This window comes from Typopeltis vanoorti, chromosome 3 (genome assembly GCF_054136105.1).
Source record: "Typopeltis vanoorti isolate ZY-2024b chromosome 3, IOZ_Tvanoo_1.0, whole genome shotgun sequence".
Classification (NCBI taxonomy): Eukaryota; Metazoa; Arthropoda; class Arachnida; order Uropygi; family Thelyphonidae; genus Typopeltis; species Typopeltis vanoorti.
In genome coordinates, this window is record NC_143551.1 from 173,100,499 (window position 1) to 173,117,589 (window position 17,091).

The 17,091-nt window shown below is 36.8% G+C and overlaps 1 protein-coding gene across 5 annotated transcripts in view; it reads left to right on the forward strand.

Annotated features, from left to right (window-relative positions):
- Positions 1 to 17,091, forward strand: part of LOC150108743 (twitchin-like) — a 2,666,638-nt gene that overhangs the window by 1,942,891 nt on the left and 706,656 nt on the right. For all 5 annotated transcript variants that reach the window (XM_090390962.1, XM_090390961.1, XM_090390964.1 and 2 more), the window contains 2 exons: positions 9,671 to 9,973; positions 12,992 to 13,110. In XM_090390962.1, the coding sequence (XP_090247088.1) occupies positions 9,671 to 9,973; positions 12,992 to 13,110 (422 nt within the window). The remainder of the gene's footprint in view (positions 1 to 9,670; positions 9,974 to 12,991; positions 13,111 to 17,091) is intronic.

Sequence of the window (17,091 nt, forward strand, 5' to 3'; positions counted from 1 at the left end):
TGAAAATGGCAATGTGACGTTGCTGAAATATTGGATTTGTATTAAAAAGTTATTTTAATGTTTATCCTAGTCTATGTTGTTATTTCCCTAAGCTATTTAGTAATAATGCATAACCAATGTCTAAGCCTTTCCACTAGTATTAGATGAGGGAAAGACTTAGCAAAGGCATTTGACAGAGTGTCACATGATCTGATATTCAAGTTGCAGCACATGGGTCTGGATGTCAGATTGATCAACCGGATTCAGGATTTGCTGTCCGATAGGTATAAGAGAGTTGTGTTTGGTGGAGCAATATCAAAGAGGCAGAAGGTTACAAGTGGGGTTCCACAGGACTCATTACCGGGATCTATATTCTTTAACCTTTATATCAATGACATTGTCCGTGGATTGCAAAGGGATATTCAGTTGTTTGCAGATGATTCGAAGCTCGGAAGGGTTATTAGTAATAGTTCAGATGAGGTAACCCTGCAAGAGGATTTGAATAAGCTAGATAGATGGGCAAATGAATGGGGGTCTCAGTTTAATGCAGCAAAATGTAAGGTCTTGAGGTTTGGGACATATCGATGGGACGCTGGATACTCTATGGGAGGAGTTAAACTGGAGAAAGTAGGAGAGACAAGAGATCTGGGGTTGATGATTGATAGAAACCTGAAATTTAGGGGTCATATTGCAAAGGTAGTGAAGGTAATGCGGAGAATTGCTGCAATAATGAGGACACTGACCTGCAGAGATAAAATGGTTATCAATCCATTGTATAAGACTCTGATCAGACTACACTTAGACTATTGTTCTCAGATCTGGTCCCTAGGATTTGAAGGGGATAAATTAACTGTGGAAAGGGTACAAAGGTAGATAACAAAGATGGTGTCAGGACTGTACAATATCAGTTATGAGGATCGGCTGGGGAGTGTGGACTGCAGACTTTGGTGGATAGAGGAAGGAGAGGTGATATGATTGAGAATTTTCAACTGTTGAGAGGTGGTTACAGGGTTGACTCTGGGAAGTTCTTTCGCTTGGTTGAACAGTGGGAAGGAGTGATGAAAAGAGTTTCCTTTCATCCCTGAAAGGTATGAAAGGAAACCACGAGCAAGAGGGTGAGGAGTGGTTTCTTTGCATGGAAGGTGGTTAAATCATGGAATGCATTGCCTGATAGAGTGGTGAGCGCGAGAACGGTCAATGCATTTAAGGAGTGGTATGATAGACTTTGTGTTTCCTAGGAGGGACCTCCATCGATGAGTCTTGATGGACTTGTGTTTCTTAGAAATAACCTCCCACGATGAGTCTTTTGACTCCATGGAGGCCTGAATAATAATAATAATAATAAATAATAATAATAATATGCTAAAAGCTATCATAAGTATATATGAAAATAATCAAATACAAATAACATTAAATCATGAGCTATCATATACGAGAGAGATAAATCAAGGGGTCTGACAGGGATGTTCCTTCTCAGCAACTCTTTTTATTATTTTCTCAAATGAAATAATAATAAAATGGAATAAAAATTTTTCATGAAAGTATTAAACTTTCACCTACTGTGAACTTAAACACACTCCTTTTTGCCGATGTCAGAATAATAATTACAAATTATTATTGGTCGCCATAGCACGTGGCAGTGAATTTGAGCTGTGCAGAGGAAAGTGATTTTTAATCGGTGAATAGTCCCTTTTTTTTCTCCGTTTTTCAACGTTTTTGAGTGCTAAATTGTTTCTCTGAATACGAGTGTACTTCAGTGGTTGTTGTCTGGAAGTTAGTTGCTGGCGCGATATAATATATTTTGGTTACCATCGGAATCGAATGCATAACGGTGGAAGACAAAACGAAGCTAAGTTTTCATTACTGTATTTAGCTCTATTTCATTTTATTTAATTATATTTAGTGTACTTAAATGTTTTGTTTTGCTTGTAATTGTTTGTACTTTATTTTCCTTATTTATTTAACAGAATTTATTAATTGAATAATAATTAAAGATTACGCTGCTCGGCAGTAAGGAATGATGGTGGATTCAGCTGCAGTCACAAGTGGCATATTGCCAAGTCCTCCTCCATTTAAGAACTCTATTATAAGCAATATCATAGGGGACTTTGTGGCATGCAGTACTTGCGGCATGTATGATAGTGGAGAGTGTATGTGTGCAAAATTCAGGCAGTTGGAGGAAATAAGTGCATTAGAAATATCGATATCCGACCTTTTTGCTCCAGGAATGGGGAATGAATGTAGGAAGACAAGTAGTGTGATAGGAGAAATGAAAAAAATATATATATATATGAATGAGAAAATAATAGTTGATAGTGTGGAGGGTGTGAGTGACTGTGAAAGTTTAGGAGATGGTTTTGTTTGGGAGAGTGAATTTAGATTAAGAGTGACTGACCTGAAGAGGGAGATAGATGAGCTGAAAGAGGAGGTGGAATGTCTTGTGAATGAGAGCAGAAGTATGAAAGATAAGATTAGGAGAATGGAAGAGATAAATGCAAGGCAATTCAGAGTAGAGGAAAGAGAGAGTTTTGGGAGTATGAGTGAGAGTTATGGATGTGCTAGAAGAGGAGAGAATGATAACAGTAGAAGAGAGGGAATGAGAGAGAGAGGTATGGGAATGCTAGCAGCCAAGAGGATGGAAACAGTAGGAGAGACGGAATGAGAGAGAGACATGGAAGTGCTAGAAGAGGAGAGAATGGAAACGGTATGAGAGATGGAATGAGAGAGTGGTATGGGAATGCTAGAAGACGAGAGGATGGAAACAGTGGGAGAGACCGAATGAGAGAGGGATATGAAAGTGCTAGAAGAGGAGAGAATGGAAACAGTAGGAGAGAGAAGTATGGGAATGCTAGAAGAGAGAATAGCAGTAGAGGAGAGGCGATGAGAGAGACCTATGGGAATGAATGAAGAGGAGAGAATGGAAACAATAGGAGAGGGGGAATGGTAAGAGGTATAAAGTATGGCGACTCAATGATCAGTGGTGTTCAAGATAGGATGCGTGAGGAGTGTTTGGCAGGAGGAACGATAGAAAGGGTGGCTATAGCAATTAAGAGAGGTGAAAGAGTGGATGAGATGATTGAGATGGTAGGAACAGATGACTTGAGTGGTAATGTAAGTCGGGCAGCGAGAGATATGAGATTTTTTCTTGAGGCTGTACGGAAGAAGACAGAGAGAGGAATAATAGTGTGTGTGTTGCCTAGGTATGATAATGATGAGCTGAGCAGAAGAGCTGTGATATTGAATGGCATAATAGCAAGAATGTGTGACAAGAGAGGACTGGTATATGTGGATGCTTGGAGTGTATTTGAGGAAAGAGAGGAATTGTATGAGAGAGACCGCTTACATTTGAATGAGGAAGAACGTAGGCATCTGGAGAGATTGCTGTTCTGAACGAGTCAGTGTGTCCCAGGGAGGATGATAGCAGGGGTGGCCTCTTGTGGGAATGGATACTTGGAAGAAGGGAGACGATGTCAGGTAACACTGAGCCCAGTGGAGTCTAGAAGGGATAATGCGGGGTATAGAAACAGTGGCATTTATATGCTTTATACTAATGACAGGAGTATCCGGAATAAGGGAGAGGAATTGGTGGCGCAGATAGCATCAGCCTGGCCAAAAATTATTGGGATCACTGAGACATGGTTGACAGAAGGGGATGTAATAACCGGAATAGAAGTCGCTGGGTATAGCATTTTTCATCAGGATAGGAGGGGAAAGCATGGTGGTGGGGTACTCCTTATGATAAGTGATGACCTATGTCCTCTAAGAGTGGAGGCTTTGGAAGGAAATGAGACAAATGATTTTGAGAGCATACGGTGTGAGGTAGAGGTAGTCAAGACAGGATATTTAGTGGGGTGTTGCTACAGACCCAGGAACACAGAGGATGGGGACCAGGAAATGTTTAGACAGCTAAGTTTGGCAAGAGCAAGAAGAATGATTGTTATGGGAGATTTTAACTACAGTAGTATAAATTGGAGAGAGGAAGATGCATGTAGCAATAGGGGAATTTAATTTGTAGAATTCTTGAGGGACAAATGTCTTAGGCAATATGTAACAGAAGGAAAAAGAGCATCAGAAAAGTTGATAATAACTGAGTCGACATCCCTCCTACCAGTTGGAGAGAGTGACCATATGGTTTTGACTTGGAAAATGAATAGACATGCAGGAGTATCAAAGAGACAGGAACTTATGTGGAATTATAATGCAGGTGATTATAATAGTGTTAGACATCAACTTTAGGAAATTTCATGGAGGGAGGAATTGGAAAGCCGGGATATCATTAGTGCGTCGGAAATTGTGAAAGAATATTTGTTAGAAGCAATGATAAGTTGTATACCATGAGTGAAGAAGAGGACACAATTTGGAGTGAAGTGGATGACAAACAATATTAAACAGGAAATGCATGCGAAAAAGAGGCTATGGAATAGATATAAGGAGACAAGTGAAGAGAAGATGCATGAAGAATATTAGACATAGGACAGAAGAGTGACTAGTGTGGTAAGAAAAACGAAACTGGAATATGAAAGGAGATTGGCCCTAAGATCCAAAGAAAATCCTCGGGAATTTTTTAGCTATGTGGCCAGTAGGAGGAGAAATGACTGAGGAAGAATGATATTGTGGGATAAAAATGGGAATAAATAGCGTGACTGATGCAGAGAACATAGTGGAATTGTTCAAAACACTTTATTAAAGTATTTTATCCTAGAGATGTCAGTTTTAATACTAGAGGGATAGGGCTGGGTTGAGGTTTAGAGGTACAGGAGGAGAGTGTGTTTCAGATACTGAGTACTTTGGAAGTCAGTAAAGCTTTGGGACTGGATGGTATTTCACCAAGAGTTTTGAGATTTCACCTTTAACCTGGCTTTTCAATGAATGTCTGGCATCAGCAAAGGTACCCAGGGAATGGAAGGAAGGTAAGATAGTGCCATTGCATAATTGTGGTAGCGGACTGGCAGTGTCTAATTATAGACCAGTTCGTGTGTCATCAGTAGTTGTTAAGATCTTGGAGAAAGTAGTGAGGGACCGTATTCAGCATTGGGTAGATGAGGGTAATGTTATCTGTGAGAATCAACATGGATTTGTGAAAGGGTGCTCTTGTTTCAATATGCTAGCCTTCTATAACTTTATTATAGAACATTAGATGAGAGAAAGGCATATACTGCAATTTTCTTAGACTTCTGGCATCTGGCACCTGTGAAATGCCTTCGCATTTCACAGGTGCCAGATGATAAGCTGATATTTAAGTTGCAACGCATGGGTCTGGATGTCAGATTGGTCAACTGGATTCAGGATTGGCTGTCTGATAGTTATCAGAGAGTTTTGTATGGTGGAGCAGTTTCAAGAGGCAGAGGGTTGCAAGTGGGGTCCGACAAGGCTCAGTACTAGCACCTATATTGTTTAACCTTTATATTAATGACATTGCCATTGGATTGCAAGGGGATATTCAGTTGTTTGCAGATGATGATGCAAAGCTGGGAAGGATTATTAGTTTTATTACAGATGTGGTAGCCCTGCAAGTGGATTTGAATAAGCTAGATAGATGGGCAAATTAAAGGGGGCTGTCAGTTTAATGCAGCAAAATGTAAGGGCTTGAGGTTTGGGAAATATCGATGCTAAGCTGCATACTCTATGGGAGGAGTTATACTGGAGGAAGTAGGGGAGACAAGAGATCTACGTTTGATGATTGATAGAAACCTGAAGTTTAGGGGACATATTGCAAAAGTGGTGAAGGTAACACAGAGGATTGCTGCAATTATGAGAAGGACACTGACCTGCAGAGATAAGAGGGTTATTATTACGTTGTATAAGTCTCTGATCAGACCTCACTTGGACTATTGTTCTCAGATTTGGTCCCCAGTATTTGAAGGGGATAAATTAACTGTGGAAAGGATTCAAAGATGGATGACAAAGATGGTTTCAGGACTGTACAAGGATAGTTATGAGGATCGGCTGAGGGAATGTGGACTGCAGAGTTTGGTGGATAGAAGAAGGAGTAGAGGTGATATGATTGAGACTTTTAAACTGTTGAGAAGTGGTTACAGGGTTGACACTGTGGAGTTCTTTCACTTGGTTGAACAGCGGGATGGAGTGATGACAAGAGGCCATCCCTGGAAGTTACGAAAGGAAACTGTGAGCAAGAGGGTGAGGAGTGGTTTCTTTGCATGGAGGGTGGTTGAACCACGGAATGCATTGCCTGATGAAGTGGTGAGAGCGAGAATGGTCAATGAGTTGAAGTAGTGGTATGATAGACTTTGTGTTTCTTAAGGAAGGGGATCTCCCCTTGATGAGTCTTGACAGACTTTATGTTCTTAGGAAGGACCTCCCACGAGAGTCTTTTGACACCATGGAGGCCTGAATAATAATAATAATAATAATAATAATAATTCTGAAGATAACTTGCAGAAAGCTATTTTAGATCTAAATAAGATAACCAAAGATTAGCCCTTCCAGTCTTATTGTATGGAAGTGAAATCTGGACAATAAAACAAAAAGTCAAAGATTATTAACAGCAGAAATGAAGTTAATGAGAAAAACTGCAAAGTATACTCTATTTGATCACAAAAGAAATTAAGAAATTATGAAAGAATTAAACCAAGGACCAGTAATAGAAAAAATTTAGGATGAGTGGCATCAGTAAGAAGGAATTGCAAGAAAAGAAAGTTGTTGCTTTCTTGCAATTATTTGTCAATGGTTTATCATATTTTGGATAAACATAAATGGATAGAACATGTTCAAAGAATGAAAATAGAAAGATTACCAAACAACCCTTAAAGTACAAGCCATTAGGAAAAAGAAAACCAGGATGTCCTCTTAAAAGATTCATCGATGACTTCCAAGGCCAGAACAGGCCACACTAGGCCTAGATTCTTGATATGCATTATGATTCCACATGGAACATAGATTGCATACAGAGAAAATGGAATGGATATGAATCTGGTGATTTGGTTACAAGAGTAGCTGATAGACAAAAAGAGTGGTGTATCAGGAAGTTGAGTCCTGGAGAAGGCATATGACTGGGCTTCATACTGGTCCTTAGTTATTTAGTTTGTATATCAGTGGTATAAGAAATGACTTAAAGGGATATATTCAGTACATAAGTTGACATACTTTGAAAAATTAAACACAGAAACTAAAAACTTCCATGAATAAATTTATTAGACTTAAAATTTTCACCATAGGCATTCTCGGTACATTGAAAATGGAACAATATAAAATTACATAAAGAGTAATTTTTAAAAAAAGATCACAAAGGGTTAGAATAAGAAATGGTCAATAAAATTCCCAATTATATATAAAAAATTTGCAGTAATACAATAATCAGGAATTGCATAAAAAGAATCATAAAGGAGATAACTGATAGCCACCAGATCTGTTTAAGTTTGTTCAGTGTAGTAAGGTCTCACAAATCTTTATAAAAGTGTTCTATGAGGGATCTATGTCTATGTAAAAGCTTAGTTTTTCTTCCAAAAATACTCTATGTTTGGTTGAGATGGCATGTTTTGCTAGGCAGAGCGTTCTGGTTCATAAAAAGGATGCAAAATATATGTTGGAGAAAACTTGTTTTCAGTCGAAGAAAGGAAGGTAGAAATCTTCCTGACAGGATGATTTCTACTACAATACTACAATATTAAGAGATTTTAGAACTTTAACTATAAGTTCAGAAATCCCTTTAATATATAGACGTGGAATCTGAGTGATATCTTCAAGAAGTCTAGAGACTGCCTGTCTAAAACTGTTAAAGACTTTCTTAATAAAAGATTCAGTAATTTTTCATAAAAGCAGATTTGATATAATTAAATTTTTGCTGTAAGAGATCTTCAGTGGAAAAAATACTATGAGGCAATGTAACAAGGTTTTAATATAAATTGTAGATGCCAAGAAATTATATTCTTGATTTAATCCTTTATCCAAGTGTAAGTAAACAAATTTGCACCTGAAAGATTTTAACAGTTTTTAACATTTTAACATCATCCTCAGTCTTTTGACTGGGATGATGATGAGAATTAGCATAGATATAATGATCCATATGAGTTTTTTCTAAAAACAGTTTTGCGAACAAACTGGTTGAGGAAGAATTAAAATATCTACAAAAGCTGGATGAGTCATATTTATTTTTGAATGATTTTGATTTTGGATGAATCATACTTATTTTTGAAATGAGTAGTTTTAAATCTGATGATGAACTTTTCCATATCGAAAATATATCATCTACATATCTGTATCATATTGTAGGTTTAGGAGAAACATTTTTAAGGAGTCAATCTTCAAAATGCTCCATGTAATAATTTGCAAGGGTAGGAGATATAGGACTACCCATACTGGCTGGCCGAGTGGTTAGCATATCTGCTCTCCAGCCAAAAGGCTGCAGGTTTGAATCCCGCTGTGGGCATGGATGTTTGTGATTGTCTGTGGAAAAACTAGTGGTGGTGGTCGGTGGTAGATGGTGTTGGTGGATTGAGTGGTGGAGAGAGCTGTAGAGCAGGTGCCCTCCCTCAATGAGTCTATGGAATCCCTGGAGATATCAAATAATAATAATAATATACCCCTTCCTTCAACTTATTGGTATAAGTTGTCTTGTATACTGAAATGACTGGAGTGGATTACTAGATCAACCAGCTTGATGATATCAGGAGGAAAATCTGGTTGATGAAGAATTAAAATATGTTCAAAAACAGAATTAAAATATCTACAAATAACCTTGTTTAAGTAAATTAATAGTATCAGCCAAAGGAATGTTTTTGAAAAGAGATACTATATCAAGACTAAATAAAATATCTGAAGGTTCAAAATGTAGATTACGAACTTTTGTTTTAAAATCTAGAAAGTTCTTGATGTAAGAAGTAGATTTTCCAGTAAATGAAGATAATAAAGTAGATAAGTATTTAGAAACTTTATATGTGGGACAGCCAATACAGTCTACTACTGATCTTAATGGAACACTTGGTTTATGAATCTTTGGAAGGCCATATATTGCAGTTCAGTACAATGTAGTATAATGTGCACTATATTGTACTGAGCTGCAGGAAATTGATGGGGTCAGGGATTTGGGGTGGGGGGGGGTATTGCTGTCAATAGTAAATGAAGATAATAAAGTAGATAAGTATTTAGAAACTTTCTATATGGGTGGCTGTCAACAGGGAGCTGAAGTTTAGAGGACATATTTAAAGATGACCAAAATAGCACATCTGATTATGGGGGGGGCTTTTCAAGAACATACTGACAAGCAGGGATAAAGACATTATTATTTCTTATTTCTCTTTACAATGGTTTAATAAGGCCATCTGGACTACTTTGCACAGATCTAGTTGCCTAAATTCCATGAGAATGAAGATGTGGTGGATAGGATCCAGAAGCGAATGATGAAAATTCTGGCAGAACCATTTTATTCCCTGCCCTACTTATAAGTAGTATTTTCATATATAATTGGTCATAATATGATCAGCTTCTCTCATCATACCTGTACATTATGTGTAACTACGTTTAATAAATACTTATATAAAATGTAAATATAATTTACTTAAATGTAAATATCTTTTAAATATAATTTACCTGAATTTGAAAATACCCAACAAGATTATTGATAATTAAATTATTTTATTTAATTATTATTATTGTTATTTATTTTATTATATTTTATTATTATTTTGTTTTTTTTCTTGTTTTGAAAAGTAATGCTTTAGTATGTATAATGTAGATCCTCCTTCTGCACCTGGAGTTCCTCATGCAGTTGAAACTTCAGAAGATTCAATAACTTTATCATGGACTAAACCTCGCAATGATGGAGGAAGTCCTATCATTGGATATCATTTAGAGAAAAGAAAGTTTGGAGAAGATGTGTGGTCAAAAGCATCAATGGCTGTTATTCCCGATCTTACATACCGTGTTGCAAGTCTCACTGAGAATACTGAATATGAATTTCGAGTATCTGCAGTGAATGCTGCTGGACAGGGTCCATGGAGTTCATCCTCTGATGGCATAATTGCAAGACCACCACCATGTAAGTATTCACTTTTTTATTTCAATGTTCTCTTTCACTAAGAATAATAAATTTTTAAAAACAATTACATTGTGAACACCTAAGTTTTTACTTAGCTTTCCTTTTTTCTACTTAGGAAAATTCTGCATTCTATGATTTCTTTACTGTTTTATGATAAGAAGCACTACTGAATCTAGAGACATTCTACACAAATTGCAGATATGCTAGTACAATTACTCCACAAAGAGGAGAGGAGAGGAAAGGAGAAGAGATAAAGATATTCATCATTGATTTGGAAAATTTTGCATTCTATGATTTCTTTGCTGTTTTACCATAAGAAGTCCTGCTGCATCTAAAGATATTCCCACAAATTTGGGATAGGATATGCTAGTATAATCACTCCACAAAGGGGAGAGATTCCTCTTCTCTTGCTTATTATAATACATTCAGATATTTCTCATTTAAATACTCTTTCAAAGATTTCCATGCATTGCTGGTATCTTTCTTATTCAGTAACTGATACAATTGAACAAAAAACAGTATTCTTATGAAATGATCATAATTTCCAGCTTTGTAGTTCAGCATGTAGCATCTCTTAATTAGAAAATCTATATAATTATCTACTTCTCAGGAAAGTATAGCATGATCACTGTCACCAACTGGTGTTAATATATTCACATTATGAACTGATATTCCTTCTGATGATGATCAAATCTAATGTTTTTTAGCCTTAAGTTTGTTCTTTTATATGCTGCTTGAGCAAGTTATCTTTCAACAGCTAAAAAAATTCTTGTTCATTCTTATTCTGATATTTCTCTTGATTAAACAGAGTAAGATAATGTTAATGGATGACAAAAATAGATTAGTAACTGTGGTAGAGGATATAGTCAAGGTATTCAGTGAGCAGTTCATTCATATCATTGTGATATCACAAGAAACTCAAGTACGGAGAGAATTGGATAAAATTGGAAAGTGCAAATTGCAAAAGGATAAAAAAAGGAAAGTGCAAATCTCAAAAGGATAAAAAAAAATTTAGCATATCCACTCTCCAGCCAAAAGGCTGCAGGTTCAAATCGCACCATGGGCATGGATGCTTGCAATTGTCTGTGGAAATACTAATAGTGGTGGTCGGCGGTAGATGCTGTTGGTGTAGTTGTGGTCATTTTGGAGGATTGAGTCATGGAGACAGAGATGTAGAGCAGGTGCCCTCTCTCGATGAGTCTTGGATTCCCTGGAGGTGTCAAATAATAATAATAATTCAGCAAAATGTAAAATCTTGAAGTTTGGGTTCCATCGATAGGAAGATGCCTATTCAAAGGAAGAGCTATACTGGAGGAAGTAGAGGAGACAAGGGATCTGGGGGTGATGATTGATAGAAAACTGAAATTCAGGAAGCATATTGCAAAGGTGGAAGGTAACCCAGAGGATTGCTGCAATAATGAGAAGGACACTAACCAGCAGAGATAAAAGAGTTATCATTCCATTGTATAAGACTTTGATCAGACCACACTTAGACTATTGTTCACAGATTTGGTTCCCAGGATTTGAAGGGGATAAGTTAACTGTGGAAAGGGTACAAAGGCAGATAACAAAGATGGTTTCAGGACTGTACAATGTTAGTTATGAGGATCGGCTGAGGGAATGTGGACCACAGAGTTTGGTGGATAGAAGAAGGAGAGGTGATATGATTGAGACTTTTAAGCTGTTGAGAGGTGGTTACAGGGTTGACACTGGGGAGTTCTTTCGCTTGATTGAACAGTGTGAAGGAGTGATGAAAACGGGCCATCCCTGGAAGTTGCGAAAAAAACCGTGAGCAAGAGGTTGAGGAGTGGTTTCTTTGCATGGAGGGCGGTTGAACCATGAAATGCATTGCCTGATAGAATGGTGAGAGCAAGAACAGTCAAAGAATTTAAGGAGTAGTATGATAGACTTGTGTTTCCTAAGAGGGACCTCCCACAATGATCCTTGATATATATATAATAATAATAATAATAATACAGTGGTGGTGGCCAAATCATAGCTCAGAGGCAATTTTGTTCACTGCCACTTTGGAAGTAATTTTGGATTTCATTGTGGTTATCATAAAAGAAAAAAATTTATGATATATATATATATATATATATATATATATATATAGCAAAGAATGACTTAAAATACATATAAATAAATATATGATTTTTCACATAATTAAAAAAAAAAAACACTATTATGTTTTCAATTCAAACTTTCCTTTCCTCCATGGAGTCCAATAAAATTTGAATTGACAATAAAATACATATATCATGTATACATTTCTTTTGCACATGACAAGTAGAAATGGAATTATGTTATTAACACCAATCACCACTTGTTATGTTGGGCTACGTAAGTGTGTTTTGAAATTGGTTTCTAAGGTTACTTTTCTCATCTTTAGAAATGAAAGTTACTTAACCCCTTAGTAGTCTAAAATGACCTAATAAACAAAGTGTAAGAAATGGAAATATGAAGAAAAAAAATCGAAGTTTTAAGCAAGATTGCTTTAAGAGTGAGAAACGTGTCTTTTCTCTTTCGCATTACAGAAAAGTCTTAAATTTGTAGAAAATATCCCATGGTTCTCAAACACCCAAGAAACATCATTATGGCTCTTGGGTCAAGGAAACTTAGCCACTTATGGTATACAGCACAGGGATATGCATTATTAAGATATTTTGAGATAAAAGGATGCAGGTAAGATTTGCTTTAATTGATTTGAAATTGCTTTTATGAAACTAGTTACTCAGATGTTAACTTACCTTGCACTTCTTAAGTGCAAGTTGCCATCTACATAATCAGTTTGACATATGACATAACTCCTACATATCCCCCCCACCACCACAACCACCCACTGTGGACTTCCCACAATGAGTCTAATGACTCCATGGGGATCCAAAATAACAATAATAATAATACCAAATGGTTTCAATGGACTTTTTTATTTTATATTTAGTAATTTGTTTTAATAATGTTTTTAACATTGAAAAACAAGAAATAAGAAAATAAAAATTCTCTTTTGTATATTAGGTGCACCTAAGATTGATTTATCATTTGCTATGCGGGATATTGTCGTTCAAGCTGGTGAGGAATTTACCATTAGGGTGCCATTTAATGCTAGTCCTATACCGCATGCTTCTTGGACAGTTGTGAGTATTTTATTTTATTTCATAAAATATAATTTAGTGATGTGTATGTGTGTGTGTGAGAGAAAGAGAGAGAGATGCTGTGAATTTATGGAAAACAGAAATAATAGACTTATGATAAACATTTTATTTCTCAACAATTTTCACCCCACAACTAGATAAAAGCTTCACTACACTCCTCCTCACTTTACTAAGCTCATACTGGTTCTTTAATTTAGTATTAGTAATAGCATTACTTTCAAGCCTCCATGGAGTCTGAAGACGTCAATAGAGGTCAAACATTCACAGACCACAATAACTATCATACCCTGCCTTGAAGACATTCATTGTGAGAGCACTCATCACTAGTGGTGAGCTATGGAAATTTTAACAAAGGGCTTGCATTGTCGAACAAAAAAAAAGCCGTATTTCACACAAAAACTTTTTAAATTTTATTAAAAAACTTTTACAGCTTGTGTACAAATGCCAATCAAAAAGTACAAAGGGACAATCAACCTGTAAAGGCTATCATTTTTCAACAAATATTTCATGATATAAACATGAAATATTTGCACACAATCATCTGTTTTAATTTATCTTACATAAGTAAAACATTTTTTAACTATCAAATTATAATAAGAATAAAATCTTTTATAATCACACATATGCAATAGTTCGCATTTTTTATAAACAAAATAAATTTGTTTTGTTTGCAATAGAAGTTTTTATGACAAATAATCTATAAATAATAAATAAATATTATCTAAACACAATAATATTGAAATACATTATATTTCTCTTTTGTTTTTATACTTCAAGTGATAATCAATGGTACCAATCAAGGGGCATTATTTTATAGTCCAATTTATTTATATGTGATTACCAAAAGGGCCTAATAAAGATTGTACTACCTAATAACGCATCTCATGCTGCATCGGCTGTCGCAAAGAATAATCAGAGCCACGTTCAGGGCTTAGGCAGAGGGTCCTGTTCGAGAAGTATATTACAGTCTCCATCAAAAGTCGATGATACTGAGAATGAGCAAGACAAAATGTATAAGATTAATCTTAGAAAGGAATTTTACATAGGCACATGGAATGTCCGGGTTTTACAGATGGGTACTCTTGAGATTGTCTGTAAAGAGATGGATAGGTATAAAATTGACATCTTGGGAATTACAGAGACCAGATGGAATGGAGAAGGTCACTTCAAAAGACAGGATGGTAAGCTAGTTATTTACTCAGGTGGTGACTCAAAACATCATGGGGTAGTGGTGATACTGAAGACAGCTCAGGCAAGAAGCCTTCTTGGTTATAACCCCATTAATGATAAGATACTCTCCATTAGACTTAAGGCTCAGCCTACCAATGTATCAATTGTGGTAGTTTATGCACCCTATGCAGATAGGCCTGAAGAAGAGAGTGAAGAATTCTATGAAAACTTACAAACTGTTTTGGACTGCCTACCAAGGAGAGACATACTGTACATCTTAGGAGACTTAAATGCAAAAGTGGGAAAGAGTATGAGAGTCAGGCTGGAGTGTGGCAAGTTTGGTCTGGGTGAACGTAACACCCATGGTGAAAGTCTGTTGGAATTTGCCCATGCTAACAGATTAGTTATTTCCATTTCTGGAAGCAGGTATTACCAATACCTGCTTCCAGAAACATCCACAACGGACCTATACTTGGACATCTAACATTGATAGGTCAAGGCACCAGATTAATTACATCCTGGCTCTCCAGCGGTGGAAGACAAGCATCTCTGATGTGCATACTTGTCCTGGAGCAGATTGTGGTACAGACCATCGGCTGGTAAGAGCCAAAGTAAGACTAAGACTCCAAAAACTTCCAGGTCAGGAACATTCCACTAGACTGGATGTTAGAGTAATTCCTAGTGGATTTACAGAAGAAACATCAACTCGGCTGGATGATTTTTTGGAGACCAATGAGGAAATTTCACCAGAAATGCTTAGGGAAGGAGTCAAGATGATAATACAGGATACAGTGAAGACGTATCTCGGCCCAATAAGAAAACCAAGAGACCCATGGATATCATATTCAACATGGGAACTAATCAAAAGAAGCGGTTGGAAAAACAAAGAGACACAGTGACTGAAGAATACAAGAGATTACATAGAGAAATCAGAAGAGCCATCAAGCAGGACAAGGAAAAGTTCTATACTAATAAATGGGAAGAAATAGTGTTCCAGATGAGAAGGATGTTTTATTTAGTTCGTGACTAAAAGCACAAGTTTAAGCCTGAATTGAATGTCATCAAAGACAGGAATGGATCATTACTAACAGAAGAGTTGGAAATCAAACACAGATGGAAAGAATACTGTGAGGAACTGTACAGCAGAGTGGATAAAGAAAATGTGGAGTCCTCCCCCCAAAGAAAATTTTGATTTGGAACCTCCTCCACTTAGGCATGAAGTTGAAAGAGTAGTTAAGCAGCTCAACAGCAATAAGGTCCCAGGTGCAGATGAAATCCCAGCAGAGTTAATTAAGGCCACAGGGGATGGAGGGATAAGAGTGTTTCATAGATTAATTACAAGGATATGGGAGACAGGATCATGGCCTAGAGACTGGAAGAAGTCAGTTTTCATACCACTACACAAGAAAGGTGATAAGAAAGCATGCAAGAATTATTGAACTATTAGTTTGATATCTCATGCAAGCAAAATTTTATTAAGATCATACTAAATAGGGTTGAGGCCAAAGTTGAGGCAGAGATGCCCAAGGAACAAGCAGGTTTTAGGAAAGGTAGGGGCACCAGAGATCAGATCCTTTGCCTTAGTCAGATCATAGAAAAATATAAAGAATTCAAACTCCCTCTGGTAATGTGTTTCTTAGACTACTCTACAGATTTTGACTGTGTTGAGCATGTGAAACTGTGGGAAGTAATGAAAAGAATGGGTTTTCCTCAACACACTATCAGGTTGATAGCCAACTTGTATAAGGAGCAAAAAGCCACAGTAAGAACAGGTGTTGGATTGACTGACTGGCTTCAAGTTGGAAAAGGAGTTAGACAAGGATGTTTACTTTCTCCTCACTTGTTTAGTATATATGCAGAGGACATCATGCGTGAAGCATTGGATGAGCACAGGACAGGAATTAGGATAGGAGGTAGATTGATCAGTAATCTGAGGTACTCCTTTGTAATGACATGGAAGAACTAGGACTAATTCTTGACAAAGTTAACAAGATCAGTAATAACAGAGGACTTCAACTCAATTCTAGCAAGACAAAGATCATGGTTCTCAAAAGAAAAACAAACAGAGAAGCTCTTGAGAAAGAAGTGTATCTTAATGGAGAAAGAATTGAAGAAGTCAGCAAGTTTGAGTACCTGGGATCCATTATTAATGTGAAGAATTGCTGTTCAGAAGATGTCAGAAAAAGGTTAGGAATGGCTAAAACAACAGTCAAAGACCTGTCTAAAATCTGGAAGGATGGATCTATCTCCATGGGAACAAAGTTGAGGATTTTAGATGCAGTTGTTTTTCCAACAGCGACTTATGGATGCGAGACTTGGAACCTAAAGAAGTCAGATAAGAAACAGATATCTGCTTTTGAGATGTGGTGTTACAGAAGGCTGTTGAGGATATCATATACTGAAACGCGTACAAATGAATGGATGTTAGAAAAGATTAGTAGAACTTTAAGGCTTCTTAAGGATATCGACAGAAGAAAGTTAAAATATTTTGGACACATAGAAAGGATGGAAGGAGGACTTCTCAGAACAGTAATAGAAGGTAATAGAAGTTCCTGGAAAAAGAGGCAGGGGTAGACCATCAATGAGATGGATGGATGGCATGTGTGGAGTGACTGATCTTCAGAAAGTTGAGGCTGCCAGAAAAGCAAACAACAGGACAACATGGTGAGGCCTGGTGTGGAACATCATCGAGCATCGGAGTGACCTACGGCATCTGTAGTTGCCCAGTGAACATAGAGAACCAAGAGGGAATTCTTATTTGTAAAATGGTAGTAGCGATAACTATAATATTTT